At 53.7% G+C, this 25659-nt stretch overlaps 8 protein-coding genes across 8 annotated transcripts; 4 read left to right on the forward strand and 4 right to left on the reverse strand.

Moving 5' to 3' along the window:
* Nucleotides 1-1160: 1160 nt before the first annotated feature.
* Nucleotides 1161-4027, forward strand: atgI (autophagy protein ATG9; the record flags this gene model as incomplete). The annotated part of the gene is made up of 2 exons (XM_058456444.1): nt 1161-1888; nt 1942-4027. 2 exons carry the CDS (start codon nt 1161-1163, stop codon nt 4025-4027), a joined length of 2814 nt encoding a protein of 937 aa, XP_058303343.1.
* A 1198-nt stretch (nt 4028-5225) lies between these two features.
* On the forward strand, nt 5226-8061 carry N7498_009389 (class I alpha-mannosidase 1A; the record flags this gene model as incomplete). Its single annotated transcript, XM_058456445.1, has 3 exons — nt 5226-6298; nt 6351-7970; nt 8022-8061. The coding sequence occupies 3 exons, from the start codon at nt 5226-5228 to the stop codon at nt 8059-8061; spliced, it is 2733 nt and encodes a 910-aa protein (XP_058303344.1).
* Nucleotides 8062-8319: 258 nt separating this feature from the next.
* N7498_009390 (DUF2013 domain-containing protein) lies at nt 8320-10954 on the forward strand (the record flags this gene model as incomplete). Its single annotated transcript, XM_058456446.1, has 7 exons — nt 8320-8359; nt 8451-8543; nt 8641-8759; nt 8813-9044; nt 9101-9201; nt 9252-9411; nt 9462-10954. The coding sequence occupies 7 exons, from the start codon at nt 8320-8322 to the stop codon at nt 10952-10954; spliced, it is 2238 nt and encodes a 745-aa protein (XP_058303345.1).
* A 198-nt stretch (nt 10955-11152) lies between these two features.
* Nucleotides 11153-12088, reverse strand: N7498_009391 (uncharacterized protein; the record flags this gene model as incomplete). Its single annotated transcript, XM_058456447.1, has 2 exons — nt 11153-11485; nt 11552-12088. 2 exons carry the CDS (start codon nt 12086-12088, stop codon nt 11153-11155), a joined length of 870 nt encoding a protein of 289 aa, XP_058303346.1.
* Nucleotides 12089-12249: 161 nt separating this feature from the next.
* On the reverse strand, nt 12250-14981 carry N7498_009392 (uncharacterized protein; the record flags this gene model as incomplete). Its single annotated transcript, XM_058456448.1, has 11 exons — nt 12250-12392; nt 12443-12596; nt 12649-13097; nt 13192-13243; nt 13318-13476; nt 13525-13618; nt 13671-13678; nt 13797-13849; nt 13902-14238; nt 14697-14719; nt 14978-14981. 11 exons carry the CDS (start codon nt 14979-14981, stop codon nt 12250-12252), a joined length of 1476 nt encoding a protein of 491 aa, XP_058303347.1.
* A 759-nt stretch (nt 14982-15740) lies between these two features.
* Nucleotides 15741-18247, reverse strand: N7498_009393 (SLM1 family PH domain-containing protein; the record flags this gene model as incomplete). Its single annotated transcript, XM_058456449.1, has 2 exons — nt 15741-17677; nt 17731-18247. The coding sequence occupies 2 exons, from the start codon at nt 18245-18247 to the stop codon at nt 15741-15743; spliced, it is 2454 nt and encodes an 817-aa protein (XP_058303348.1).
* A 1691-nt stretch (nt 18248-19938) lies between these two features.
* N7498_009394 (Tim17/Tim22/Tim23/Pmp24 family protein) lies at nt 19939-20720 on the reverse strand (the record flags this gene model as incomplete). Its single annotated transcript, XM_058456450.1, has 4 exons — nt 19939-20033; nt 20090-20284; nt 20352-20471; nt 20534-20720. 4 exons carry the CDS (start codon nt 20718-20720, stop codon nt 19939-19941), a joined length of 597 nt encoding a protein of 198 aa, XP_058303349.1.
* A 487-nt stretch (nt 20721-21207) lies between these two features.
* On the forward strand, nt 21208-25529 carry N7498_009395 (ubiquitin-specific protease UBP2; the record flags this gene model as incomplete). The annotated part of the gene is made up of 9 exons (XM_058456451.1): nt 21208-21229; nt 21310-22067; nt 22123-22427; nt 22473-22876; nt 22937-23025; nt 23096-23633; nt 23691-24321; nt 24374-24794; nt 24864-25529. 9 exons carry the CDS (start codon nt 21208-21210, stop codon nt 25527-25529), a joined length of 3834 nt encoding a protein of 1277 aa, XP_058303350.1.
* Between the last annotated feature and the right edge of the window lie 130 nt (nt 25530-25659).

The raw sequence follows: 25659 nt of genomic DNA on the forward strand, positions 1-25659 counted from the left end.
GTTCGACCCCTGTCCTCTGCATATTTTTAGCATGGCTCTACAGTACAAAAGTACATGTTAGACTCCAAAGTACGGGGAAGCAAGCTTGGAATGGTAGCCGAGTGGATCTGCCGGGTCTAGGTTATCTCGATAATAGACTTACGGAATAGACCCTTGGTTGGTCGTTATATCCGTTTGCCCGTGAGTCTCCAGCGAAAGCAGGCCGATCGTGGGAAAGCCCCGAGAGTGGAGCCGCTTGGGAGCCCGTGGGTTCCCGGTGAGAGAAGTTTGGATAAATGGTGTGTCTGAGTTCGAAGGTGGGAACGGCGGACTTGTACTGCGCTGGAAGTCCGCTATATTTCAAGGAGTTTAGGTCAATCTGCTCGGGGGAAGTTCGATGCTCGGATGATTTCCGAGCCCATCGGGGCCCATTCTAGACGGGCCGCCAGCACACGTTCCGACGCGTCTCATATTCGACCCCGCACACTTACCTGATTCGTCATGAGACCCGGGTCTTTTAACCGCTTTTTTCTCCGCCTATATATCATGCTGCTACAGTACGGTTGGGTAGCTCTATCTATATCGTCCACTAGATCTTATCCGCTCGTACTTTCTTGTTCGATCTAGGCTAATAGTACTTCTCAAGGACCACCGGTGCACTTCTACCTCCGTCCGTCTTTCTGGTCTAAATATATCCATTTTTGAATGAGCCTGAGTCCCTAAAGATCCTTTCAGTAGCAGCACCACCACAGCTGACAGAAAATCCATCGCTCCTTCACCCCATTTATTGTTTTCAATTCAAATCTGCATGGTACTGAGGTATGTCACTTGGTAGTCTGTTCGGAAGTGCTCGCTGTGCGACTTAGTTGAGTTAGTCATGATCTGCGGCTGTGGCCTCAGGCCACCAACTATGTCACCGGGGCGGTGATCACGGAGCTCCGCAGCTATAACGCTATAACCGTTCAAGCGCAGGTGCCTGACCTCGTCATATGGACGCTCACCCGTATATTGAGACCAAAAGCACCGCCTCTCGTTAACGCTGAAGGAACGACATCGCGCGATCGCTTTGGAGTGACGCGAAAGCGGATCCTCAACGTCGCCTTGTCGATAGCCGTCTCCTTCGTAAACCGTTGCGCGATGAACGCTTAGGATCATCTGCATCAGCTTGCGTCTGATTCAATATGATGTCCTCGAACATAATCTCCCGTTTCCTACCTCCTACGGACTCGCCGTCCGTGTACGAAGCCATTCAGCGGCACGATGCTGGCTCCGATTCCTCTGATGTCGAAGACCGCGCGAGTTTGGTGCCCGGAGATGACCGCCGCGAGGGCTTCAGCGACCGAGAGCTGGAGGATGCGCTGGCAGATGCTGGGAATAGCGATTTCTCCAGCCCGGGAGCGGGCTTGATGGGTCATCGAATAACGGAGGCTGATCGATATGGCTCTCCGTCCAAGTCGCGTCGTCGCAAATTATCAAAACCGCGATGGATGCCTCAAGCGTCGTCTGCAGGATACGATTTGGATGACAGGGATGAGGATGTGCCGTTGTCGCTGTTGGTGGAAGGCAACGACGAGGAAGAGCTGAAGGCTCGCTTGCCCCCTCCGCCTCATAGTATGCCCAGTCGCTCCGTCACCCCAAGCCCTCACCCTTCACCCAGCATGACTCGACGCCGCTTTGACGGCTCTCCATCTCACCGAGCAGCGGCTACCGTCTCTGAGAACCAACACCCTCTGGGACGCTGGTTTCTCAGACAACAGCACCCAAGTCTCGCGAACATCGACCCCAAGAAGAAAGCTATGTGGCGGTGGGCGAACGTCGAGGACCTGGACAATTTCCTGAAAAATGTCTACGTCTATTTTCTAGGAAATGGGTTTTGGTCCATCCTGCTCAGTCGAGCTCTGAATCTCTTGTAAGCTTCTCGGAACGTGTTGATTTGATGAAGACGGGCACTGACAGATACAGAACTTTTGCGTTCATCGTGGGATTCACCACATTTCTGACGAACTGCATTGATTACAACCAAGTCCGCGGCAGCAAGGCCTTGGATGAAATTCTCATCCCCAAATGCACGTCCACAATGTCTGGGATGTCCACTTTCCTGCTCTGGCTGTTGACCTTCTTCTGGATTGGCAAGCTATTTCAATACCTGTTGGACATCCGTAGACTCAACCAAATGCACGACTTCTACTTCTACCTGCTTGGAGTCACCGACGACGAGGTCCAGACGATTTCGTGGCAGGAGGTGGTGAGTCGGTTGATGACGCTGCGCGATGCCAATCCAGCAACTGCAGCTGCGGTTTCTGCACGACATCGCAGATTCCTGGGCAGTCAGTCCAAACAACGCATGGATGCCCATGATATTGCGAATCGTTTGATGCGGAAAGAGAATTATATGATCGCTTTGGTCAATAAAGACATTCTGGACCTGACTTTGCCGATCCCTTTCCTCAGGAACCGACAACTGTTCTCTCGAACCCTGGAATGGAATTTGAATCTGTGCATCATGGACTACGTGTTCAATGAACAAGGACAGTTGCGGTCACTGTTCCTAAAGTCTAATCATCGACGAGCTCTCAGTGATGGTCTGCGCCGGCGATTCATCTTCGCCGGCATCATGAACATCTTTGTCGCCCCGTTCATCGTCGTCTACTTCCTCATACATTACTTTTTCACCTACTTCAACGAGTTCAAGAAGAACCCGGGCCAGATTGGGTCCCGTCAGTACACCCCGTTGGCAGAGTGGAAGTTCCGCGAGTTCAACGAACTCTGGCATTTGTTCGAGCGTCGGATCAACATGTCCTATCCGTTTGCCAGTCGATACATTGACCAGTTCCCAAAGGACAAGACTGCCCAGATCGCTCGCTTTGTTGCCTTTGTTTCTGGAGCTTTGGCCTCGGTTCTTGCTCTTGCCTCCGTTATCGACCCTGAACTATTCCTTGGTTTCGAGATTACCCATGATCGTACAGTCCTCTTTTACCTTGGAATTTTCGGTACTGTTTGGGCGTTTGCTCGCGGCTTAGCTCCGGAGGAGACCGACGTCTTTGATCCCGAGTATGCTCTTCGTGAGCTGATCGACTTCACGCATTATTCCCCTTCAACCTGGAAAGGGCGTTTGCATAGTGATGACGTGCGCAAGGAACTCGCAATGCTTTACCAGATGAAGGTCGTCGTCTTCTTGGAGGAGATATTGAGCATGATCTTCACGCCTTTTGTCCTGTGGTTCAGTCTTCCCAAGTGCAGTGACCGGCTGATTGATTTTTTCCGTGAGTTCACCGTACACGTCGATGGGATGGGCTACGTCTGCTCATTTGCGGTGTTCGACTTCAAGAAGGGCGCCAACGACACGTCTCAGGGACAGCGAGGCGCTGGAAAGCAAGACCTGCGGACCGAATACTTCTCCACTAAGGACGGAAAGATGCTCGCGTCCTACTATGGCTTCCTGGATAACTACGGCACCAACAACCAGCCCAACCCGCGGCGCCCATTCCACCCGCCTCCGGGCTTGCCCACGCTGGGATCTAACTCTACGGCCGATGTGGGTGGATATCCTGAGCGATATGATCCTCAGAATCGCACTGGATTTGCAGGTGGACCTTACGGTCCCCAGTCTATCCTCGGCGGTTCCCGATTCAGACCCACGATGCCAGGCGACCAGCGCTCACCCGCTCCATCCATGCTGCTTGACCCGCACCACCAGCCATCTACCTCCGGCTTCCGCCCCGCGCGTAACGGCAATTATCAGCGCTCTCGGCTGGCGCGTCCGATAGAGGATCCCATCGAGGACGACGAGCAGTCCCAGGAAGTTCGGGACTCAACAAATCGTCATCCTGCCACGGCCGGAGCCTCCAGTGGCGGCGTAGGCACAAGCGACAGTAATCTTGGCGATTCATGGCGCATGAACCCACTCCCCAAGGACGATGCCCATGCCGATGAGGAGGATGAGGATGAGAACATCGACGCCATCGCCGGTGGTGCGGGTGTGCTGGGTCTCATTCAGCAGTTCCAGAAGGCCAACACTGAGGGCCGACGAACTAACGTAGGCATCTAGATCATTCGGCGCAAGGGATTGCCTGCGAGCTGTGCTGGAGGGTTACCCAGGGTTGTATCCATCTATGCACATGACACGATATTACGATCAATTCGGAGTTAGATATGGAGCTTTTCATGTTACTTGTTCTTGAATCTCAAATAGAAATTTCATAGTTTTTGCTTCGTGGTGCTTCGTTGAGCTCTGTAGGTTGCAAGGCAGCGTTAGGTATGCGTTAGGTATGCGTTAGGTATCTCGAGTGCTATATACAGTCTTCAGACTTTTGTCGTAGACATGGGGGTGTAAACCGTAGAAGCCATTCCAATACGAAAAGGGTTATTAAGATTTACGAGCCACCCGCCTGCGCAGGGATTGAGATGTAGATATCTAATTATTCTTGCTCAAATAAGTGGCGACCAAGTTGGCGGTTCTACAAATCTTGTTTATTTTCCACCTGTACCTCGGTATGGACGATTAAACATTATATGATCTCACAATATGCCCTCTTCTAATTAACTTGCCTAGTTTTCCGTCACATAAAAGCCTGCCGAACACCTGACATGCTCATGACCATACCGAAAGAAAGCCGCAAAGTTACAGTGAGATGGGTCCCTATGGACTAGTCTAGGCCCGGCAAAAGACCTCGGCCAGCCCGTCGCGTGCTCATGATAGGCGGATTCTCTGGACCCTCGCTGATCCGATCCGATCCAGGAGTCCGCCACTGGTTTGGCGTTCCGAGGGTGGTGATCTAGGCCAGCGGTGGGTATTTGGCGCTGGCTGTAGAAAGTAGAGGGTACAGGGTCCTTGGGGGCTAGTCTGGACGAAGGGTCCGAGAGAGCCGCGGTTTGGCGCTTGCTGGCTTCGATCGAGAACTCGGGCTAAATGGGGCTGGGGCTGTCCTAGGAGATAAAAGATATGAGGCTTAGCGCCAGGTGCTGTCTAGCGCAACATCGTGCAGTGGCAGTGTGTCAGAACAGTGCTATAGATAGCAAGTTCGGGCAGACTGTACATAGTTGGGGCCAAAGGGCCAAAGCCAAGACCAAGTTCCAAGCTCCAAGTTCCGAGTCCCTTCGGCGGTGGATCAGCTCCTCCGCATGTTTAGGGTGGAGTCTCGTGACATCTGAACTCTCTGCTCTTTGCTCTCTGTTCTTTCTCCCTCCGAGCCATTATCATATTTAAACATTCCTTTCCTCCAGGCAGAGAGGGGTGACGGCTCGCCATGTTTCGTGCCCGCCGCTACCGCATCCTGCTCGCTTTTGCGGCGATATTTGTGTTGTCCGTCTTGCATTTCTCCCGGTCGCGCGACTGGAATTACACCGTGATCGAAGACTCCGCCAGGGGCCCCTCGTCCGACCCTGTGCACCCGAATACTCGCCCAGAGACGAAGCCGCTTTCTGCCCCTGCTGAGGACAGCAAGTATCCTCCTTCGGTGCCCAACCTCCATTCTTCTGGCTCCGAGAAGTCCCCAATTGCCCCCCCCGGAGATTCGTCAAAGGCCGATAGCAAGAAGCCATTGGGAGCTGGTTCGAGTAACAATGCTGCTGATAAAGTTCCCAGTAAGGTGAACTTGGATGATTCGACGAAGGCCGACAGTGTTGGCAGTAGCGACAAACAAACGCCTTCGCAACCGGAGACCGGGTCGTCAAGCTCAGGAAACTCGGTCTTTTCGCTGCCCGAGGAGATCGACCATGGCGGCACAGGTAGGGTGTTAGTCGAGCACCCTGAAAAGGGCGTGCCGAGGCGTTGGCAGAAGTTCCCTGAGCAGTTCCCTGTTCCCGCGAGCGAGCTGATCAAGCTGCCAAAGGAGCGCGCCAAGGCGATACCCAAGCTGCAAGCGAAATTCAAGGACGAGTCGACGGTCGACAAACAGGAACGGCTTCAGCAACTGAGCACCATCAAGGCGGAGTTCAAGCACGCGTGGGCAGGATATAAGAAGGCTGCTATGGGTCACGACGAGCTCAAGCCGTTGACAGCTGGATTTGAGGATCCCTTCAATGGCTGGGGCGCGACTCTGGTGGATTCCCTCGATACCCTGTGGATCATGGAGTTGAAGGATGAGTTCTCCGAGGCTGTGGATGCGATCAAGAAGATTGACTTTACCACCTCGGCCAGAGAGGACATTCCCGTCTTTGAGACCGTGATTCGCTACTTGGGTGGTTTGATCGGTGCCTATGATATCTCGGGCCAAAGACATTCTGTGCTCTTGGAGAAAGCAGAGGAGCTTGCCCAGATCTTGATTGGTGCCTTTGACACCCCGAATCGCATGCCGGTTCTATATTACCGTTGGACCCCGTGAGTTATGGAACCATTGCGGTCAGGTTTGCGTGCTAACTCTAGACTGCAGGGACCATGTTGCTCGACCTCACCGAGCTTCAGCCAACGCTGCTCTGGCAGAAATCGGATCATTGTCTTTGGAATTTACCCGTTTGGCTCAATTGACCAAGGAAGACAAGTACTACGATGCCATTGCCCGAATCACGAACGAATTGGAACAGCTGCAAGACAAAACCAATATCCCCGGCCTGTGGCCTCTCCGTGTCAATGCACAGGGCTGTCCCAAGTACACTCCCAGCCGCGACATTGGCACTCCGACGCGCCAGGAGCCTCGCCGGAAGGAACACACTTCCTCTGTACATACTTCCTCATCTACTACCTCTGCCACGTCCACCACAGCCACACAAAAGTCGGTTGTTGCACCAACTGACCTCAGCACTTACCTGAGCTTGATTCAGCGAGATACCTCCACCGACTATTCGCAATCCGAACCTGCAATCTACAACCATGGAGGAAGTCAAGCCCAGGGGGATTTCACGACGGCAGACAAATGTGACGGCGGATTGGAGCTGCCCAACTCACAGCGGGATAACAAGTACGGCCTGGGAGCTTTGGCTGACTCGACATACGAGTACCTGCCCAAGGAGCATTTGCTGCTGGGCGGCGTGAACGACCAGTACAAGAAGATGTATAAGAAAGCGATGGACGCCGCCCGCAAAACTCTCCTGTTCCGACCCATGATGAAGGGCCAACGTGACCTTCGCTTTATGGCGTCTACTAATTCCCTGAACCTCGAAACCAAGGATATGCCTACTTCTAGCCAACTGGTATATGAGAGTTCGCATCTGCACTGTTTCCTCGGAGGCATGGTGGCCGTCGGAGCCAAGGCCTTTGGCATTGAAAGCGATATGGAGCTCGCCTATAAACTGACCGACGGCTGTGTCTGGGCGTATGAGGCGACAAACACCGGGCTTATGCCGGAAAGATTCGGAATTCTGCCCTGCGACAAGGATAAGTCCTGCGAATGGGACGAGGTCCGCTATGAAAAGGAAGCGCAACGACACTCTTCCGTTCTTGACTCCGAGGCGCAGGCCCGCTTTCGCACCGGCGAGAGTGCTTACGGACAGCGTGTGAAGATGAACCCAGATAATAAGCTGCAGGAGTCTGGTGAGAATGGCATGGCTGTTCCCCTTGCCATGCCAGGATCAATGAACCCTCATGATGAGGACCCATTATACAAACGCGATTCGTTTGCGGTCGGGAGAGCAGTCCCGACCCCATCTCCTCTTCCAATGGTCGCAAATAGCCTTGAGAACCGTAATGCGCCTCGCCTCCCCCAACCGCCAGCCTTGTCGCAGACTGAAGGCAACGAGCGACGTGACCGCCTCCCGGCCGGCATGACAAGCATTTCCGCACCAGAGTACTTCCTCCGGCCCGAGGCCATTGAGTCGGTGTTCATCATGTTCCGCCTGACGGGCGACAACTACTGGCGGGTCAAGGGATGGAAGATGTTCGAGGCGATCGTGAAGAACGCCCGCAGCGAACTCGCACACGCCTCGGTCAAGGATGTCACATCGCAGAAGCCCACTCAGAAGGATGCGATGGAGTCGTTCTGGCTGGCGGAGACACTGAAGTATTTTTACCTGCTCTTCAGCGATCCCAGCGTGGTGGATTTGGATAAATACGTATTGTGAGTACATCTGACGTCGATGTGGGACTTCAGGGCTGACTTATTTTTTAGGAATACGGAAGCGCATCCCTTCCTGCGCCCGATTTCATGAGCTATGTTTTTGTTTTTTTTTTGTTTAAAAATGCTATATTGCATAGTGATACCAAAGTGCATATGCTGTTTTTTTTGAATCGTACCTCCATTCCTATAGTCCATTGTCCCACGGTAATCATCGTAGGTTAGTGTAGCGTGGCCCGCAGTGGAACTGAATTCCCCCGCCTCTACGCATTCCAAATCTCCAACTCCTCTACGCAGGACGGGATGAGTGCTCTGACACACCCCCGAAGACGCAGATCTCGCTCGGTGGGAAATGGAGCCCGAGGTTTCGGAGCCTGAGCAGTTCTGGAATGGTAAGCTGTTCCCTGTATGCGCAAGAGAGCTCGAATCTCCGAGAGCGGACATCTCGACGATCTCACGCGAACACCCATTAACGTCCGGCAGAACTCCAAGAAATCGTCTCCAAGCCGTGCGACTCCGAAGACAGCATCGACGACGCTCTGCGAGAGTACTTGAGCTTCTCAACCCAGTACAAAGGTGACACATCGCCCTCCCCTTGCCAAGCGGCCTTCGTTCCCCGCCGTGACGGCCTCCGAAACAACACATGGCTGACAGGATGGGTTTTGGGGTGCAGATGAATACCTCAGCGCAGACTACGATATCTCACGCTGCTCGTATAAGCTCTTTGCTTCGAGCATCTTCGCCGCACACGCGGATTATGTCCGGAGGCAGATTATCTACGGTCTCTTGCAGGTACGGCTTCGGCCCGGAGACTGCTCAAGAACCGCGCTTACGTTCTCCTACAGGAAGATGATCCGAATACCCTCCATCTGATCGCGTCGTTTCTGCTCTTCGACGGTCGGCAAAATGATGTGGCGCTGCAGATGATGAATGGGGAGGGCGCATTTGCGCGACTCCTCGAGTTGATACAGGCGCTGCGGAAGGAGGAGATGGACGGTGGGCCGGGTCTCCACCGGCTTTTGATGGACTTGTTATACGAGATGTCGAGGATTCAACGCGTGAAGATTGAAGATTTGGGTAGGTCTGAGTTGGTGTATGCAAGCCGTGACTGGTAACTGATAAGCCGTGGATAGTGCTTGTGGATGACGACTTCATTCGATGTCTCTTTGATATTATCGAGGATCTCTCCTTTGATGTCACGGATCCTTATCACTATCCTGTGATTCGAGTTCTGGTGAGTGTTGAAACTGCCTTGATCATAGCCAACGCTAATTATCTGTATAGCTGGTGTTGAATGAACAATTCATGATTTCGGCCCACAATCCTGTGGATGAAGAACAATCTTCAGGCCAGTTGACCAACAAAGTCATCAAGATCCTTTCGGCGTATGGAAGTCTGTACAAAACCTTTGGCGAGAATATCATTCTGCTTATCAACCGTGAAGGTATGAGCCAGACACTGCATTCGCACGAGGTTATAACTAATATTGAATAGCGGAAACCTCGTTGCAACTGCTAACGCTCAAGCTTCTCTATCTGATTTTCACTACTCCAAGCACCTATGAATACTTCTTTACCAATGACCTCCATGTCCTGGTGGATATCTTGATACGGAATCTTCTTGACTTGCCTGAAGAGGCCGCTGCCTTGCGACATACCTACCTGCGTGTCCTCTATCCGCTTCTGGCACATACACAGCTGCGACAGCCGCCTCATTATAAGCGAAATGAGTTGAGAAGGTTGCTGAACATCCTCGTTCGAGGCCACGTCTCTTATGGAAGCGAATCCGAGCAAGCAAAGATGCTTCACTTCGAAGAAGTCGATGAAACCACCCGACGACTTGTTGCCAGATGTGCGACGGTTGAGTGGTTACGAGATCCAGAACAACCAGACGAGGCGCCTAGTCAGGATACTCCCACTCAGGCGGTCACTGCCACGATTGATACAGTTCTCGATCAGACTATTCAAGAGTCCCCTATAGATATCGGCGAGTCACTCCAAGTAACTCGCACTCTCTCCCGCGGCAGTAGTATCGGAGACTCCCCTGGTACCGCATCACCCACAAGAATAAACTCGATGGACTCTCGAGGTTCTTCAGAGGCGCCAGTATCCCGCCGGAAACTCAGCGCCGTGCAGCGGCTCGGCATGCATGAACCAGCATCTGCATCCACTCTCAGCGTTCAAGCCGTTGCCTCACTGCATGAGAAACCCGGTATCATCACTCCAAGCCGCAATGACGGCCACACTGACAACGACCTTGCCGCCGACACCCCGATCATCCGCGTGCCAAAGGTCAAACCTGAGCCACCCAAAGCTCGACGTTGGCGAGGCCGGCGTCTAGCCGTTGATGACGAAGATCAACAACAACAACACTCTGCAGGTACCAGCAGTGACCGCAACACAATCCCCGAAGGCGTGGAAGTCAGCCCTACGTCCACGCACACGGCCCCGTCACCGTCATCTACGACACCGTCTTCTCGGGCAGCTCCTGGGGAACGGCGCAATTCCACCAACACTTCACACCTCGTCCCTCCAGTCCCTGTACACGCCCATCGTTCCGCATCAAATCCGCCCCCAGCTGTTCCTCCACCGCGTCGCTCGGGCCAGACGACGCCTTCGTCCAGCCACCAGCGCCAGACACCACCACCAGCTGGAGCAGGCCCTGGACCAGGGAAGCACGGGCAGAAGCCACTCCCGCCAAAAACACGGCGCTGGGGTCGCGGCAAGCAGCATTCACAGACCGACTCGATCGAGAGCGGGACAAGCTGCGGCAGTCTAGCTAAGGAGAACGAAGCAGAGGCCGTGGCCATGAGCACGCTACCTCCGAGCCAACAACCGCAGCCACCAGAGGACGGCGCACTTTCAGACCCATTCTCACCAACCTCGCCCACATCACCCACGCTGCTGGTACCACCGTCCGATAAGCCCGAGGGTGGGAATGCACCGGTGAGCGTGGAAGAGGCAGTGCAGAATGTATCTCTTCACTAGGTGTGTAGATATATAGATGATGATTATGACAATGGCCTAAGACCGAAATGGGTATCCCGAGACAAAGTAGAGCTAGTTCGTAAGACGCTGAATCAGAGTAGAAATACAACGCTGCTTCCATCCAATATAGACGCAACAGAAGAGCGACCTTTGCAAAGGTCCAAGAAAGACGATAGAATACACAGCCTCTTCTCACACCTAAATCTTCAACCCCCACGACCGTCCAACCCCAACAGCCGTATTCCCCACGAAACTCACACACTGCGAAACACCCTCAATTTTCTGCTTAAGCGCCTCCTTATCCTCGAAGCGGCGGTTCACAAACGCCTCCGTCTCACTGAGATCCGGCGTCGGATCACGCGTCATGACCACCTCGGCCGAGGCATAGATAGCAGACAATGCCAAGCGGCGCGAGTACCAGGACGCATCGACTGCGGAATCATCGGACAGAGAAAGGATATCGTTGGAAAGGGCATGTAGCTCAGTCAGGGAGACTGGGATGTTCGAGAGCAGGGACATTTGCGCAAGGGCCTAGAAAGGTTAGCATTTCCGGAATGAAGGAGAATCGATTCCCAGAGGAAAGAAGGGTCCACTCACACCCTGCCACTGGCCCTTAACATCGGAATTCATCTTCAACCTCTCCATAACCAGAATCCTGCATTTCTCCTCCGTGCTGAACGAAGACGCATCCCTACCAGACTTGTCTGCTACACGCCGGAACAACGCACCCTCTTCGACCTTGGCGCGGAGAAGACCACGACGACTAGCGAGCCAGAAAAGGACGAGGTCGAACTCGGCACGCGGGAAGAGCTGCACGGAGACGTCGAGGAAGCCTGCGTCGCGGGCGCCCAAGGCGAGGGCTTCGGCGGAGAAGCCGTGTTCCGGAATGTGGGGGAGGGCGGCGGAGAGGATTGCTATTTGGCTGTTGTTGTATTCGTGGTCTGGCAGGCGGGGGTGGAGGGTTGAGTGGTAGGGACGGATTTGAGGTTGGAGATGGAGATGGTGTGGTTGTGTTCGGGATTGGAGGGGTTGCAGGGATTGAAGGGATTGGCGAACTGGCCGAGTTGAGGATGTGCGGAGGGATTGGAGGGAGATGAGAGCCCTTCGAGGCACAGTACGAGCGAGTGAAGCCATGTTTAAGGTGGAGTTGTAGATGTGAAGTTACGGTACCAAAGTAAAGTAGAAGTGGATCGGATCTGCACGTGCACGAGCACAGACATTTTGCATTCTAACGCAGATCGAGTCCCAATAAAAAGGGAATAAGGGAATCATCGAAAACGAATAAAAACAGACATCTACATGATCTGGTCCTGCGTGAGACCGGTTGGCTCCGCATCTTCCATCATGGCCATGTCCTCAGGTCCCGGGCCTGCGTTCAGGTATTTGACAAAGGTGATGCCCAGAGGGCGACCTCCGTACTGGTAGCCGGTGAACTTGGCTGTGAAGAGTTAGCGACGCTTAAAGTCCATTGAGAGTGGTGAGTCTCACCAATTGCAGTCTCTGCAGTGTCCGGAGTATCGAATTCGACGACACCAGTACCGCGCGAGCGGCCGTTAGGTTCGTACTGGATCTCGGCTCTTTCGACCTTGCCGATAGTTGAGAACAGGTCGATCAGGTCCTCATTGCAGGTGGACCAAGGCAGCTGCTATGATATCAGTGTCTGACCAATAATAAATCTCAATGTCGGTACTTACGTTGCGCACGTAGATAACGGCGCTCTTGTCGCCGCCGGAGGTAGCAAAGTCGGTGAAGGGGTTCGGAGGAACCGAAGCAACAGCAGCGGGAGGAGGAGGAGGACCACCGGCATCGAAGCCACCACCGCCAAAGGCAGGGGGACCGCCGTAGCCACCACGGAATCCACCGCCGAAGCCTCCACGACCAGCGAAGCCTCCACGGCCGCCGAAACCACCTCCACGACCGCCAAAGCCACCGCCGTAGCCACCGCGGCCGCCGAAGCCAGGACCACCACCGGCGAATCGGTCCTCGCGCACCTCGAGGGGACGGCCCTGCCACTCGTATCCGTTGAACTGGGCAATGGCGTTGCGCGCATCATCGGGAGACTCAAAGGCAACGATACCGGATCCCTTGGGACGACCAGTGGGATCGGTGTGCACGTCGGCACGGATAACAGCACCCTGCTGAGCTATAATACAGGGGGTTTAAGTCAATTCGCCAAGCGTTCACACAGAGAGGAGAGGAAACCGTGACTCGGTACAGTCCAATAAATTGGTACTTACCAGCTTGGCGGAACAGATCCTTCAAGTCTTGCCATCCCACATTGAAAGGAAGCTATACATGGACTTGTTAATATGACCTGGTTCATCAAACTTTAGCAAAAGAGGGGGGCTGCGAGGGCAACAAACGTTCGACACATAGAGCTGGCGGCCGCTGCCGCCACCACCACCACCACCACCGCCGCCAGGGGGACCACCGGGACCCCCAAATCCACCACCGAAGCCGCCGCGGCCTCCGAAATCGCCGCGGGGAGGGCCACCGATGAAACGAGGCTCGGCCTCACGATCCTACCAGAATGGTCAACGCAATTCTCACGTGTAGAGGTTCATGCATACTTCGCGAACGTAGACGAGACGACCCATCAGGTTTTGGTTGCTGAGCGTGTTGACAGCATTTTGTGCTTGCTCCCTCGTTGCGTATTCCACAATCCTGTTCGCGCATCAGCAATAGTTCTCGGCGATTGAAGAGGATCCAAACTCACCCGCATCCCTACATTGTCCGGACGGCCAGGCCCAGCCCGTCAACCCAACAGTCCATGCAAAGAAACCAAACCGCGAAAAATCAGGGAGTAGAAAAGGAACCAGCCACTCTACGCATTGGCGCCCACCTTCGACATTCCATTCGGAAGTAGTAAGACATCGGCAAAGAGAACCTCTCCAGCTGTACCCGTTATCAGCACGCCATCTCGCACATCGCATAACAAAGAACTCACCCTGTCGCATAAAATCTTTGAGGTGATGCCACTTGACATCGTAGGACAGATTGCCCACATAGACCCGACGGTCCTGCTGAGACGAATCACGGACGGACTGCATCATATTTTCTTTGGCGACGGTACGATCCTCGAAACGACCCGGGGCGTAACCACTGCGTCCACCGTAAGGAGATCCCGACGGTCCTGCAGCTCCAGAAGCACTCAAGGGAGACCGTGAACGGCGATCACGGCGATAATCGTCACGGCTGCGAGAGCGACTCCGAGGCGAGTACGAGCGACGGCTACGTCGGGGACTGCGAGAAGAACGACGACGGGGGGAACGGGATCTCTCACGCTTCACGCGGTCAGAATCGGGGTATCCGGAAGACATGTAAAAGAAGGAGCGCGATGCGCGCGACAAAAAGGGTAAAAGGTGGGTAGAGAGATATGAGGGGGAGGCTGAGCGCAGGGAAAGAAGGTTCGGGGACAGCGGAGGTTGGGCGGGTCAGGTGACTATGAGACACGCGCAATCGAGGACCCCCGGACGTTACGCTTGGGGACACTGCTCTGGTGGGTTTCGCACACGGCGCATTTTTTGGGAGGAGGCTGGTTTTCCAGGGCTTGAATTCCAAAGACGGTTTGACATCCCCCTTTCATCCCTTATAGAGAGGCGATTCATGGAAAGACATCAGGAGGCGCATGGCGTGGGCCGCCCCCGCACTGACCATCGCGATAATCAAGTCGCGCCTCCGAGCATGACAGAAAGCACAGAAAGGGAACGAGAGCAAGAAACTAAGAGAGAAACAGACTTACTTGATATGGACGATATACGTCAGCTGAAGGGGACAGCCTGTTAGCAGGGAAGAAGAAGAAAGAAGAGTATAAAGGAAGATATTAGGGGGGTAAAAGGAGGAAGGAGAAAGGAAAGCGGGCGGGGAAAGGGAAAAAGAAAGAGTCAGGCGTCAATGGGTTGGGAAGGGCGGTTGATTGGATGGAGGGCTGGAATGGTCGGAAGCTGAGAATGTACCAAGGGGAACGGAGGTAATACAGAATACAGCTGTGTAGGTGAATAGGGAGAACGAGAGAGAACCCACCCATGATTCAGGAGTTGCGCGTGGAGATAAGTGATACTGTTTGGGGGAGAGGGTGGGAAGGAGGAAAGAGGAGCCGTGGAAGTGAAGTTGTTTTGGTTGCGACGAATTCTGATACTCGACTGGAGAGGCCCCCACCGCCCGGACTCTTCTTTGTCCAGTCAAGTCCATCAGGGCCGAGCGAGTTATAGTTGGTACTACTATGCTACCTACTATGACCTAGGGCTTTGGTGCTCTCTCTGGTCCGGGTCGTTACCCCTCATATCTTACATCTTACGGTACTATGTACCCTATACCGAGATCGGGTACCAGAGGTAAGACAGCCCAAGGTACTTTGGTACTCAAGGTACTCACGTACCACATTGCAATCCTGTCCATCCCGGTCTGGCCTACTATGTATGTGGCACCACCACGTATTTTAGTTACTGGGATCAAATGCCACGCATTTGCCTTGCACTCGTGTTTCATTTTCAATTTCATTGCATCTGCGAACTCGACTATCAACGAAAGCGAGGGTGTTTTACACCCTGGGAATCACGAACATAAGAGGAAATCATACCCGGTGACGCCTCCGGAACGAACGCCTGCGGTTAATATTGCTGGCCGCGGTGTAGAGGGGGAAACATGAGGACAGAGAGCGAGAGGACCGGAACGCCTGCAAATCTAGGACGCATTGTAGACAGGGTCGCGGGGGAAAGTGTACATGTACAGTGGAAGGGAAAGAATATAAGAAACAAAAATAGGAACAAAAGAAGGTAAGTGTGGATCATGCCGCCACGTTCGTCGGTGGGAACCGCCCGGGAATCTTCATGTCAAGCGCCACGACGCTGTCCTGCTTCGGACGCGACATGTCCCACATGGGTTTAGTACCGGTACCGGGGCTTTCAGTGACATCCTCCGGTCCATTGGATTGACCTGCACCCAATCCAGCCACCCCCGAATCCTTGGTGTCGACAGATGTGGCCACCGTGGGGTTCGTGTGGTTGGTATAGTCTGTATTGTTGGTGTTGGTCGGTGCCGTGGACACACTTTCGCGGCGAGCCACGTTGGGAGGGGCAGACTGATCGCGGCGTTCCGCCATTGCGACACCGGACATCGCAGCTACCGAGTTGTGATCTCCGTCAGAGCGAATCTCCCGGTTATCGGCTTTCGCGGCTTCGACCTGCTCGTTTTGCCTTTGCTTGGCCATGATGGCAGCAGGGCCGATCCATTCGCCGTAGTAACTGTCATGTTGAAGAACTTTGGGCCGGTTGGCAGGACTGTTCATGGCAGCTTGCGACGAAGCATTGTCGGCATCGCGGGCATAGAAACGGGAGTTATCCTCCAGAGTGCTTCCATCGGGATATGACCCCGCGGCAGCGATCATGTCTCGCCCGGCGGAGCTGTCTCCACTGGATGGAGACAGAGGTGCCTGGAGGTGCCGATCGATTTGCACATCGCTGGGGAAAGCCCCGCCGGGTTGTCGGGAGGCAGAGGTGGGCCGCTCTTGGCCGAGAACCACCGACTCGGCAGAGTACGGGGTTCGGTCGGCCTCGTCGTCCTCCATCACTTCACTGTTCGTGGACATGCCGCTCACGCTCCGCACGTGTCGTCGCACAAAGGCGTTTCGCGCCTCTCCCGTCTTGTTGCTCAGACTCTCGATATCCTCGTACCAAGACATCATAGTCTCGTGGGATTCGGCGCGGAAGACCCACGAGTGGCCTCGGTGCATTGCACCGGTTTGGCGGCCCTTGAGCATAAATTTGTGGGAGCTGGAGTCCTCCTGCGAGTGGGATCCAAGCTTCTGCTCCGGTAAATACAGCGACATGACAGGAGTCTGCCATGCCACGCGATCGGCTGACTTGTACTCGTGCAGGTGAGTCGGCGACAAGACATACCAGCCCGGAGTGTAGCTCTTCAGATACTTGCTCTTGCGCTCCAGCATACCGGCGCGAACCTCGGCTGCGGCCGGGTGGTCTTTGCCATCGTACGTGATGCTCTCTAGGTTCCGCAGAGGTATGCGAGGGTCGACCAGCTCCTCGGTGTTGGCAACGAACTCATTCCACTCGTGATCCTGGGGCATAGAGATCGGCCCGGCCCGAAGCTTCTCCACCGTGTCGTAGGCCTCGTCGGCCTCGCGCTTGAGAATGCTGGCATAGGCATTGTACGCCTTCTGGATCTCGCTCACGACGATCGATTCGAGTTCGCGACCGGAATTCTCCAAGTTCAAGAAAGCTCGATGCAAATAGTTTTCCTCTTCGATCTGTTTCTCAAGCTGGCGCTCGACATTGAGGCGCATCAAGAATGGATCATTTTTACCTGATGTTGCGGACGCGTCGGTATCAACGAGACCCAAGGATTCGTGCAAGTTGCGCACGGCCTTGCGCGTTCCGTCAATCTCCTTCTCGACCGTGTTCTTGAAGTCTCCAGAAAGACTCTTAATTTCCTTCGTCTTCTTCTGCAGGTCGCTTCGCAGACCGGTCAATTGGCTGATGACCTCAATTTCCACCTCGACGGCTTTGTTGGCTTCATGGTATCCTTGGCGGTGGAAGCCCTGAAGAATTTCGGTCGCATCGGCTAGGCCACCGGACTGTAGGAAGCCCGGCGGGATAGACTGGTTATTCATGACATTGGAGGCGGATAAAAATAGCTTCGATCGGGTTTCGTAGGATTTCTGAATCTCCTTGAAGAAGAGAATAAGGTCCTTGAGGATCTTGCGCCAAGCTGCGCGATCAGTCAGTCGGGTCCTGTATCGAGCGGCATTCAAAATATCATACCTTGAAAGCGATTTGCCAGGACCTCGGTCGGGTTGCCGGTTGTCGGGACGGGGACAGCGAAAGCACTGTTCATGTCTTCGGTGCCGTCGGCGTTGTACTTTTCACGGTCGCCCAGGCTCAGACTCCTCACACTGCCGGCGCGCATAGACCGACGACTCCCATTGCGTCGCAAGCTTCCTTTCTTGCTGAGCGAGGCCTTCTTACGTAGGGTACTCGAGCGGGAGGGGGCTCCGGACATCTGCGAAGCGGATCGCTGGATGCCGGGGCCGTCGAGGACGACGGAGCTGCGGTGACTGGCGGTCTCGAAGTCCTCCTTAAAACGGGGGTTATGGGGCGCCGGTGACTGATCGACGGCACCGTGACTGTAGTGAAAGGCGGGGCTGTTGCCGGCGTAGGAGCTGGGCCGGGAGGAGGCACGGAGGGAGCCATATCCGCGGTTCAGCAGGCCGGGGTCATTGGATTGCGAGGGCATGTATGCATCATGCACGGGCGTCTGTGGCCGCGCGGCCATGGCCATGATTGCGGGGGAAACGAGAACGTGGGTGGACGTTAGGGATACACGTTACCCAAAGATGCAAGACCGGAAGATAAAAAATAGCAGGGGAGGTGACCGAGATAAGAATAAAGCTATGGCGTGAAAGTGGTTACCAGGCGAACGGGAGTGTTTTGCGGGGAGTTCGCTCGGTGTAGAACAGGCTTTGGGCGACGACCGTCGAATGAAGATCAATTCAGGGCTCCACACAAAAAACTATCGACAGACGGCGTGTAAAGGGGTTAAAAGATTAAGATTAAAAAGATAGAGTCGAAAAGAGGGAGGGGGGTTGTGCAATAATATGAAGCCACGGTGAATGACGTCTACGAGATACGAGGAAGATCCGAAAGTGATGACGAGCCTGAATTTGGGGGAAGCTTCGGGACCGCCGGCTGTTGAAGAGGGGAACGCAGCTCCTCCAAAGCTAATTTCCGTGAATACTCGCGATGGTTGACGTCGAGGACTTCGGAACTCGACTCCGTAAGACCCTAGGACTTTTTTTCTCTTTTTTTTCCGATCCTTTGTATAGGGGAAGTATACCGCACTGGAAAGGGGTTTCACCTCCTATGTTGTGAAGATTGAGATCAATCTGGCTGCCTGCGTGGCTGACGACAGTGGCTCCGCTCCGCCGAGCCTGCGCAGGTAGTAACATTAGCCCCTGGACGCCCATGTTCGCGAAGACGAGCCATGATCCACACAATCTGTGGCTCAGCCGGGAAAAGGGGGGGAAGTACTTGAGCCTGATCAGCCCTGATCGCTCCGCGAACGCATGACGTCGGAGCTAGGTCTTGAGCTCATTGAGCTCATCAAACATGGCCCTGCTCCTTGCGGTGGCCACGGGGAGGAGTGCACGAGGCCGACGTTTCCGATCTTTGATGCCACCATGACTCAATAAGCTCATTTCCAGCGGGTCGATCAAGTTGTCGCCTCGTTTTTGCCCGATTGGGTCATTTCTGGATACCGACTCCCCTCACTCATGGAGTATACCCACTCGTATGCAACTTCGATATATCTTCAAAGTGTAAACGAACCTCGATGCAGTAGCGTTTTCATGGCATTTGTGTCCTTGGGGACCCGTTATGACGAAGCCTCATCTCCCCGCGGTGCCAAACTCGCGCCGCCTCGTTAGAAGTTGAGCATCCCTGGGACTCAGAATAGCGACCGCGATTGAGAAGTCGTTTACAGTCATCCTTGATGTCAGCATTTCCCTTGTAGACAGATATCCATGCACAAATGAAGAATTGAAGGAGAATCAGGCATGTTTGATGTTCGAGAGTGAGGGTTTGATATACCCACATGATCATTGGCCGCCCTGAGAGAACCCCTCCACATGCTGGGCTCGACCTCCACAATCACTGACCATGATATGTTTTCTGCACTTGGAAATCCGCGATTGGAATCAACTGGGTATACAATGTGCCGTAAACACTGTGCCGTCGAGTATTTAAAGCCTCTAAGCAGCGCAGGCTCTCCGTGAACGACCACGCTACGGAGCACTCGGGAATGTACCCCAGGTCCTACAGCCCACTTTGCACCGTATATCATTTTCATCAGAAGGAAAACTTATTCGGATTGACGTGTCCGGTATGCTAGAGACGCAACATGACAAAGGGGGATAATTTACACAACGCGCCCGGGAAGAGAGGCAAGATCAGAACATCAAAGGAAAGAAACATTTATGATGCAGGGACCGGAGATGTGGGAACCTCGATGCCGTACGCCTCCTTAATCCGCTCTGCGCGGCGCTGCTCGTAGTTCGGGCCGTAGATACCTGGGAAACTATTAGTACCGGAGTAACCGTTCATGATGGTGATAGTGATAACATACCACGCCCCTCGCCCAGCTCGGCGACACTCTGCTCGCCCGCGGTCTGGAAGTTCTTCCGCAATGCTGTGCGGCGATCGTATTCATCAACGTCCTGGTCCTTCTTGGATCCGAAGAGGCTGCCGCCGGTGTATTCAAAGGCGGTCATGAAGGTCGACAGGGCGGCACCGTAACCCACGACGGCGGGGAAGGTGCGGACTGCAGGCGCTCAAAGTCAGCTCTCGTTCTGCAATTGAGACAATCACCGATGCATTGAATTACTCACGTCGAAGGCCGAGGATAGCACCGGAGAAAAAGCCACCGAGGGCAGTGTTGAAGGTGTCTTCCTGCTCGCGCAGGTTGGCCGAGGCGGTCTTAACGAAGGAGTAGGTACCACCCATCGCGGCTAGATAGACACGTAGATTAGCATTGACCATCCTAATATTATTTTTCATGGAATTTCCATACCGAGGACACCGATGGTGCTACCGCTGCGCATGAAGATGCCGAGCGCTCCAACGTTCTGCCTGGCCAGGGTGTTCTGGACAGCAGAGCCAACAAGACCAATGCCACCCGTCAGGGCAGTGGCCTTCATAGCTACTGAGAGCGCATCCTGGGGGTGGTAGCTGTGATCCTCAGACTCGTGGTGCGCCATGGTGGATTGGAGGGATGGAGCTGCGGGTGCAACGGGACGTCGTTCGAAATGGGATTTTGGGGTGCGTTTTGCTAGTGTTCACCGCCATTCTCACCGCCTGACTCGAAACATGGAGCTTCGGGCTCACTTTGAAGGCAAACAGTACTCTTTACGTGCTCCGTGTTTGATTTTTTGTTTGTGTTTTATCGTTTTCTAGCTTTATAGGGGTCCTCTGTGCTCTTTATCGCAATTTGTCCGAACCCTCCCGCTGCAGTCCCTAGGCAGTCGATTCCAAGCTTGCCGCTCGCTGCTGCCCAGTACGGTGGGCTCCCCGCTGTCTCCCCGCTAGCAAGATCACACCGCACGAAATCGAGACCTTTCACCCGCGCGCACGAATTGTCGGTTTCATCTCATGGGTTACTACCCTTGGGGCGTCCCCAGATTTGCTATATCCCTTGAAAGGAGAGCTGCAGGTTCTCTTATCCTGTGACCATAGCACAACTGCGTCATGGCGTATCCACAGAAAGCTGGTGAGCAACGACAAAGAACCCAATCCGAGTCTTACAACTTTGCGAAATAATTTGCTGATGTAGACTATTTTATAATGTAGGGAAGACTGCCCCCCGACTAGCGGAGGATATTCGGTTGTATGATCCAGCGCATCCCCCAGGAACTGGCCGCAACCTGCTCTCCGAAGTACCGCCAGTCTTCCAGGGACGTCATGATGGACCCCGAGACTGGATCTCGTCTGATGCGTGTCAACACAAGTATTTGGTCAAGGCGAATCAAACTTTTCTGGCGCAGGAAGAACAAAAACGAAGACCGGGTGCGTCATCCAAGGTATCTGCCATTTGTTCGAGGTGCCGGTGCCATCTTCAGGTAGTGGTCACTCATAACAGTGGCGGGAATGCCTTTCCACAACAAATAAAGGAGGGCCATATCCATCACTTGGTGTACAGATCAGGAAGGCAGCAAGGCACATCGTCCGTAGAAGTGACAGAGCAAGGGCAGATGGTTGAAACATATCATTATCAATGCTCTCACCTTTCATGTACGGCAATGGTGTCGCTGCGGATTCTGTCGCCCCTCATCAATCCGCAGTTTACTTATCTCTTGACGGATCCAGAGACAATTCGCCAGCGAGCCGAGGAAGCTATTGCAGCTGAACCGGAGCGTCTGGAGGGCATGGCCAAGCCTTTGCCTATCAACATCTTGGACAACCTGCGTCTGTACCTCTCCAACTCTTTACACAACAGTAAACTCAGCAAGGCGATATCTGCAAATAACAAACGGTTCATGATCTCCTTTGGTGTGGATGGTTTACCTTGTCAACAGCTCTTGGAGTTTCTCGGCTTCACGTACCGCGGGGTTTGTGCTGTCCCCTTTGTCCTAACTTGGGAGTCTTTGCTCACATTATTATTAGGATCAAAGTTGGTTACCTCCTCAGCCAGACCCGAAAGCAGATACCCCTTACCAAGACGCGCTTTGTGTGTTCCTGGACGACGTCATTCATGAACTGCTGACATTGATCGACCAACGGCCTTTATCAGAGAGAAAGGGATTTCAATACCCTCGCTTGCCGCCAACCGCATCGGACAGTATCCTCCAAGCATTGGAATCCATGGATTGTCGGTACCACCACATAATTTGTAAAGAAGTGAAACTGACTTTGGAGAAGATCCGAAAGCATCCCGCGCCGAGAAGTTTGAAATGGCCTACGCCCCGTTTGTCTCTCTTCTCCTTGATTTTAAATACTTGCTAACTGTGCTGAAGGTACTACGAAGATCTGGGAGCGGTCGAAGACATGGACACTTCGTTGATCATTGACGCGTACCACCGCCAGGTCTCCTCGGACCCGTCAAGTGCACCTCACTATCTGGAATGTCTCAAGTCCATCGGTATGCTTCGTGGTGGCCAAGACTGGGAGACCATTGACCAGGCTGTCCAGACCGCCTATGCAGAAGGGAAGTACACAGCCAACGATGTGGAAGCAGCATATAAGTATTTCCATCTCACATGGGAGGATTCAACCATCACCGAAGAGAATATTATTGGGAAGTACTACGCATACCTGGGTTCTATTAGCCAGGGTGACCAGGTGTTGGAAGCTGCCCGGCATTTGTGGCGGATTGGACACAGCAGAGGCAGCGAGCGCATCATGGCCGTTTCTGAAGATCGTGAGTGAAATTTGTCACAACTTGTGTGTCTCTACCAGATAGCTTACAGTTGCAAAATAGGCGTTGGTACTGCGGAACAGGCTGAAGTTTTCCTTGGTGTCGACGCAAACACCCCCGATGACTTCATCATCACCATGTATACTGCAAAGGTACGTATGCTGACAACCTCTAGAATGGTTACTTAGTACTTACTAATGCTGCTCTTTTCGTTTGAAATAGCTTAACGATAACCCGGCGTGCAAAGACTTGGCGGACAAGGCAGTCAAGCTTATCGCGGAAGCTCGGGGCTCCATTGGTCTGAAGCATTTCCTTGATACGGGTGAAACGGTGGAGGGAGATATGGACATCGGCGATGCATACCGCTTGCTGCAGATTCCAGACCGGACTGCAGACGCCGACGCCATCATGGCAGCGTACACCATATGCCTCGACGAAAACGCTGGCCAGGCTGAAACCTATCACCGCGCTTTGAGCATCATTGCAAAAGAAATGGACAACGTTGGACTGAAGAACTTGGCTGGTATCTCTACCGAGCCAGATCGTGACCTGTCGGATTGGCCTGTCGGCCTGCAAAACATTGGCAACACCTGCTACCTCAACAGTCTTCTCCAATTCTACTTCTCAGTCCTCCCATTCCGGGATATGGTTCTTGACATCGAGAAACATCAAATGGATTTGAACGATGAAAGGAGCGTGGTACAGAAACAAGTTGGATCTCGAAAGGTGGCCAAGAAAGAAGTCGAGCGCTCGCTCAAGTGTGAGTTGTTCCTACGATGATTCCAATTTTCTGTCGACTCAAGCTGATTACCTGCAGTCCTTGGGGAACTTCGTAACCTGTTTCATGACATGATCAGCTCTCCACGATCTTCTGTCGTCCCCAGCCAGGAGCTTGCACGATTGACTCTAATCGGTCCAGGAGGCGAAGCTGCGATTCGTCGGAGGTCGACGATAGGAAGGTCTTCAAGTTTGGGTGAAATTTCCGGAGCACCTATCATGGGACCTCTCCGGCCCCCTCAGCGTATCGCCGAGGAGCAGAGCGAGCAGCAAGCCTCCGATGTGGAGCAAACGGCTACTACAAATGACGTGAATGTCAACGACTCGCATAGCGATGACACGTTAGTTTCCGAAAACAACGAAAGCAACCAACCGGGTGAAAATGAAGAGACAGTCGTCCTTTCGCCAAAGACGGAGGAACCTGAAGGAGGCGTGGCGCTCGAACCCAGCAACGACACCTCGCCCAACCCCGAACCCCCAAATCGCCCGCCGCCGATACCCCCGCGTCCAGTGCCGGAAGCCGACCGTCAGAAACAGTTGATCGAAGAAGTAGAAATTGGTGCCCAGCAGGATGTCACGGAGGTGATCAACAATGTTCTCTTCCAGAGCCAGTGCGCTATCAAGCCTATTCGAGTCGCTGCCGACGGTGAACAGGTCGATCAGATCAAAGAGTAAGGACTGTCCATGTGAATCGCTAGGCATGTGCTAATATTCCTCTTTCAGTTTGTTCTATGGTCAAACTAGGTCCTATATCTCTACCGAAAACGGAACACGATCCAAGGAAGAACGATGGTGCGATATCAAAGTCGATGTCGCCGGTGGCTCGCGGGATATTTACGCTGCCATCGACGGTGCCTTTGATGCTCAGAAAATCAGTGTGGAGAATACCGAAGCCGAGCAATTCGGATCTATCACTCGACTGCCCCCGATTCTGCAGATCCAGGTTCAACGGGTTCAGTTTGACCCGGTGAAGAAGAGCTCTTTCAAGTCGACGCATCACCTCGATCTCCTGGAGACCATCTACATGGACCGATACATGGATACGTCCAAGCCGGAAATCGTGAATCGCCGTCGCCAGTGCTGGGAATGGAAGAGCGCTCTGAAGTCACTTGAAGCTCGCAAGGCGGAGCTGCTCCGAAAGCAGGTATGTTCAAATACCCACGGCCAAACAATAGTTTAACGCTCGATTCTGGTAAACTGACTTTATGCGTAGGAGGATGATGGGCTCAGTATGTCCCAACTGTTCACCAATGCCAAGGAAGCGCTTGAGGACTTCGAAGAGGTCACTGCAGAGGACCAAATGCAAACCGACTCGCAGCTGTCCTCCGAGTTGGATCTGCTCTCCGAAAGAGCAAACAGCGAACTCCAAGCGATTGCCCAAGAAGCCCAAGACACCCAGGCGATGATCTCCAACCAGTTCGTGGAGTATCAAAACCTTCCGTATCGCCTGTACGCGGTTTTTGTGCACCATGGCTCCGTCTCGTTCGGTCACTATTGGATTTACATCTACGACTTCCGGAAGGACATCTGGCGAAAGTACAACGACGAGTACGTGACCGAGGTCAAGAACCTTGATGAGATCTTCAAGAACACCGATAATTCCAACCCTCCCACCCCCTACTTCCTTGTCTACATCAACGAGAGAATGAAGGATCGTCTCGTCGACCCTGTCTGCCGCGACATCGTCCAGCCTATGCCGGATGCGCCGATCGCCGAGAACCCCACGGAGGTTCCCGCCGCCATGGAGGAGGATGTTCGGACCACACCCCCCGCCTCCGAAGACGTGAACATGGACCCGCCGTCGTATGACGAGGCAGCAGGCGCGAAGGACGTTCCTCAGACCACCATGGATGAGAAACGTCCCGAGGCGCCCTGGTAAAGTCATTTGTTAACAACTCATACACGACTCCAGTGGAATGCTGATAAGCGAGTTATGGAGGGCAGATTTTTCTGTCATCCCATATTTTCTCTTCTAATGCCCCCATTTCTTTTGATGTCCCTGCATGAGC

The sequence above is a fragment of the Penicillium cinerascens genome (assembly GCF_028974065.1).
Source record: "Penicillium cinerascens strain IBT 15544 chromosome Unknown scaffold_4_segment0_segment1, whole genome shotgun sequence".
In the NCBI taxonomy this organism is placed as follows: domain Eukaryota; kingdom Fungi; phylum Ascomycota; class Eurotiomycetes; order Eurotiales; family Aspergillaceae; genus Penicillium; species Penicillium cinerascens.